A 4,065-nucleotide genomic window follows, 5' to 3' on the forward strand; every position below is an offset into this window, starting at 1 on the left:
TTTTTGTTTTTTTTTTTTTTTTTTTTTTTTTCCCTCTGCATCATGTAAAATGATGTGCACACTTCACTTATCTGATGATTCTCAATGTTTATATTTGGGTTTGCAACACAAAATATATACCTGCCAGACGCTGCAGATTATGTCACGTCATAAGGAGCGCGTGATTTCAGAATGATTAAGAAAGCCGAGTCTGTGTAGGACTTAGCTGGAGATTATGGGAATGGGGGATGGCTGTGCTCCAGCACAATTGTTTTCTAATGAATCCACCTACTCACACTGTTATGTGATGGCTCACAGGGCGGGGCACAGAGTAGGTATTCAATTCACAGAGTGAACACTCACATGGGTGAGCATGCACAATTGGTCCACTGGTGTTTGAGAGATGGCGTGGAGCAAGGCTAGAGAGTTGTCCGTTTCATGATATCCTAGCAGGTGGTGGCTATGTGTGCGGCAGAGCTCCGGTCCCTTCTGAATTGTAGGAAACACAAACAGATCAATCTGAACTGGTTCATGTCAGGACTGAGGAAAAACCACAAACTATCTACTGGTTTTGTGCTGTTATAAGACAGCAATAGCAGAACATCCCAGCCTGGGGGAGATGACAGAGCATCTCTGAGTCATGCCATGCCCAGGAGTTTAATCAAAGCACAAAGCCGACCCAGACTGAGCCTGTGGAATGCCTCCATAGGATTGGCCAGAAGCCAGGATGCTTTAGGAATAACACTTTGTAAGTATCTTTCACAAGTAGCTAGTCTCAAGATTCGTGCTCTCTCTTCCCCTCCCCACTTTCTCTGGTTTTTCGAGACAGGGTTTCTCTGTGTCCTGGAACTGGCTCTGTAGACCAGACTGGCCTCAAACTCAGAGATCTGCCTGCCTCTGCCTCTCAAGGGCTGGGATTAAAGGTATTATCTGCTACTGCCACCCAACATCATAAAAAACACAGTTTAGGAGCGTTCTCTTGCTCTGTGTGTGTGTGTGTGTGTGTGTGTGCGCGCGTGTGTGATCTCAGTAAAGTGCTTGCCACGTAAGCCTGAGCACTCCGGTTTCATAGTCATCACCCACGTAAATAGCGTGATGATGCATGCATGCTTATGGTCCTAGTGCTGAGAAAGCAGGAACAAGCAGACCTCTGCAGCAGCCCAGCCTAGGCATTAAGCCTCAGGCCAGTGAGAGATCAACGTAGATGGCTCCTTAAAAAACAAAATCCATGGTTGACCTCTGGCTTTTAAATGCACAAACACACATATGATGCGCCCTGCATATGCACCTACACACACACACACACACACACACACACACACACACATACTCAGACACACGCAAACATGCATAAAGACGCACACTCACATGCATGCACACACAGGCATGCACGTACATTTGTCAGGAAAGATCACGCTGCTACCATTTGGTAGCTGAAGAACCTAGGCTGAAGAGGTTGCTCATTGGAAGGTGTTTGTTAGTGCATTGTAGCTTCAGTGCTGGAATTTGAACCTTCCCCACCTAGGCTACAGGGGTTTCTGAAGATCAAGGACTGTGAGACTTGAGCCATGAAACCAGCAATGGCAACAAGTAGATGCCAAACCTTTTCTAATGTTTTCTTGGCGGTTCCATATGCTCACAAGAAGATAATGTACACTTGTTTGCTTGGGTTTTGATTGTTGTTTGTTTTTGTTTTTGTGGCAGATTCTTGACTCTAATTGAGGGACTTTAATTTGAACACAAAATTGTTATCATTATAAATCTAAGGATTGATTCATTGCTTCTATTATAATATGATGAAAGTAATTTCAACCCTAAGGGTCTCATATAAAAATTATATTGTTCTAAGGACTATGCAAAGCTCTATAAGACTGACTGGCCTGCTTTATTATTTTATACAGTTTTTATGGAAACGAGCCCTCAAAGATCGCTTTAAATATATTCGAAGACCCATAGAAGATGATGAACAAGTCATGAGGAATAAGTGTAAATTTGGACACCGAAGAGGCCAGAAAAGGAAGTCTCTTGCTGACATACAATCGAATGAAATTAAAATTGTGCAGTTAAAAGTAAGCCTGAATTTTAAACACTCTGACAACTTTGGCTGATTAATGACATGACAATAAATTGTAGCATGAAAGCAAAGCAAGATACCCTTTAAAAATTACTAATAAAATCAATGACTTGTATGGATGACATAATGTTTCTTAAAGGGTGTCAGTAATCATTTGGATACCAGGATGTTAGTATACATTCCATGACTATGCTCTTCAAAGAAACTGGAAAAACCTCCTACAGTCTGGTTTCTTGAACTGTCTCTCTTCTTCTCGAATGAAGAATACACTGCACCTACAATTCTCTTTTCCTCTTAGTTTTTGGAATGTCTCAGGAGATCAAACTTACTTCACATCCTTATCTAGCCAAAGATAACCTTGAACTCCTGATCCTCCTGTGTTTGCTTCCAAAGTATTGGGATTACAGACCTGCACCATCACAGCCTCTTACACCTTGTGTTGTGATGTTCATATCACTACAGAAAGTTGCAATCTTAATATTAATTTAGTCACTGATGTTAAGTCCTAGAGATTAAACCCAGGGTCTTGTGCATGCTAGGCAAATGTTCTTCTACTGAACTGTGCTCCTACACCTAGAACTTCTCCACCAAGGGGAGGCCATGTGAGTCTTAACAAGTGTTCTTTAACTACTCAGAGCCCCAGATGTCCTCAGAAAAACATTTCCTGTTTAAACTACTCATTGCTAAATATGATAATAGACTGAACTCTTAAGAACACTGTACAAATTATTAAATATAGAAGATGAATCTCTTGCCCTCCCAATTACATTTTCACTTTAATCTACAGGAATGGTATAAATCCTAATTCTTCACACATTTATATTTAGAATGTACATGATGTAAATACTCTATTTTTCATCTGGTATGTTTGTCTATTATTAATAGGGTAAACTATTTGATCAGATCAGTCTTTATAGTATTTTTCTAAGAGCTCCAGTTCAAGGACATATGTTTAACATGTTTTGTAAACCATTCATTCCAGCATTGTGCAACATGTAAAGTTCCAGACAGATGTTTATTGATTAAGCATTTTATTGAAACTGTAAGTGAGACTTTCATGTGCTAAGTCAGTTACGATGCTATTAACTATGCATCTTTTTTGACAAAATGGCAAGACTACTGAAGGGTACCCTAAATTTAGTGAGGAAGACTTTTTTGAAATTTTGCTTGTACAATTCCAAATATACACTAAAAACATAGTAGCTATAGAAGCACACACTTGTAAGCACACACTTAGGAGGTTCAAGCAGATGGACAGAGCTTCAAGCTTAGCCTAAGCTATAGAATGAGACATTGACTTTTCAAAAAGGAGAGAAAATGAATTAAAATCGTGATAGTTATATGCTTTTAAGAAATTTTGCACATAGTCTTAAAAATGTCACTCTAGAAAAGAACAACATTACATTATTGCTGTGTGACACTATTCCTGGGGAGATTTCACCCCAGACAAGACACTGGTGACAGACTAAGTACAAGTATTACCAATGTCTAACTTGGTAAGCCAAGGAGTGCTATTGGGCTTATTTACAGAAATATGGTTGAGGGTTACTTACAGGAACAGAAATGACTCAGAGACCGCTGCGTTACCAAACCTCACCCCTTCATGGGTGACAATTCACCAAAGTTGGGAGCCTAGAGCTTATTGCACAACTTGTGGCTCCTCATTGGGGTTAGATGGTATTCTTTTCGGGTGACTTGGATAGTCTGAGCCTCCTCTTTGTAGCTCAGCTCGCCTGAGAGCCTTCTTAGCATGTCAGCTGATTTCGGCTTCTCCCAGGTAGGTAGGCATATCTGAGTATTTTTCTGGGTCATCTTTACCCTTGAGGAGGGAGGGGCCTAGTGAATCTGACCAGTTTCAGGGACTTCCTGAGCTATTATGAATTGTCTACTTCCTGTGTTAGAGAACTTCCCTGCAATATAGGATGTTTCACCTCTCATTATGACATCCTGTTGTTTCCCTTCCCTGTAAACATTCTCTTTTAAACATTTCACCACTACTTTAACATTGTATA

The 4,065-nt window shown here is 40.4% G+C and overlaps 1 protein-coding gene across 1 annotated transcript in view; it reads left to right on the forward strand.

The window, feature by feature from the left end:
* The window catches only part of Samd3 (sterile alpha motif domain containing 3), a 25,354-nt gene extending 23,265 nt beyond the window's left edge, over nt 1–2,089 (forward strand). The window contains exon 7 of the mRNA XM_029533164.1: nt 1,881–2,089. Coding sequence (XP_029389024.1) covers nt 1,881–2,087 — 207 coding nt within the window. The 3' untranslated portion in view covers nt 2,088–2,089. The remainder of the gene's footprint in view (nt 1–1,880) is intronic.
* Nucleotides 2,090–4,065: the final 1,976 nt, after the last annotated feature.

The sequence above is a fragment of the Mus pahari genome, chromosome 21 (genome assembly GCF_900095145.1).
Source record: "Mus pahari chromosome 21, PAHARI_EIJ_v1.1, whole genome shotgun sequence".
Lineage (NCBI taxonomy): Eukaryota > Metazoa > Chordata > Mammalia > Rodentia > Muridae > Mus > Mus pahari.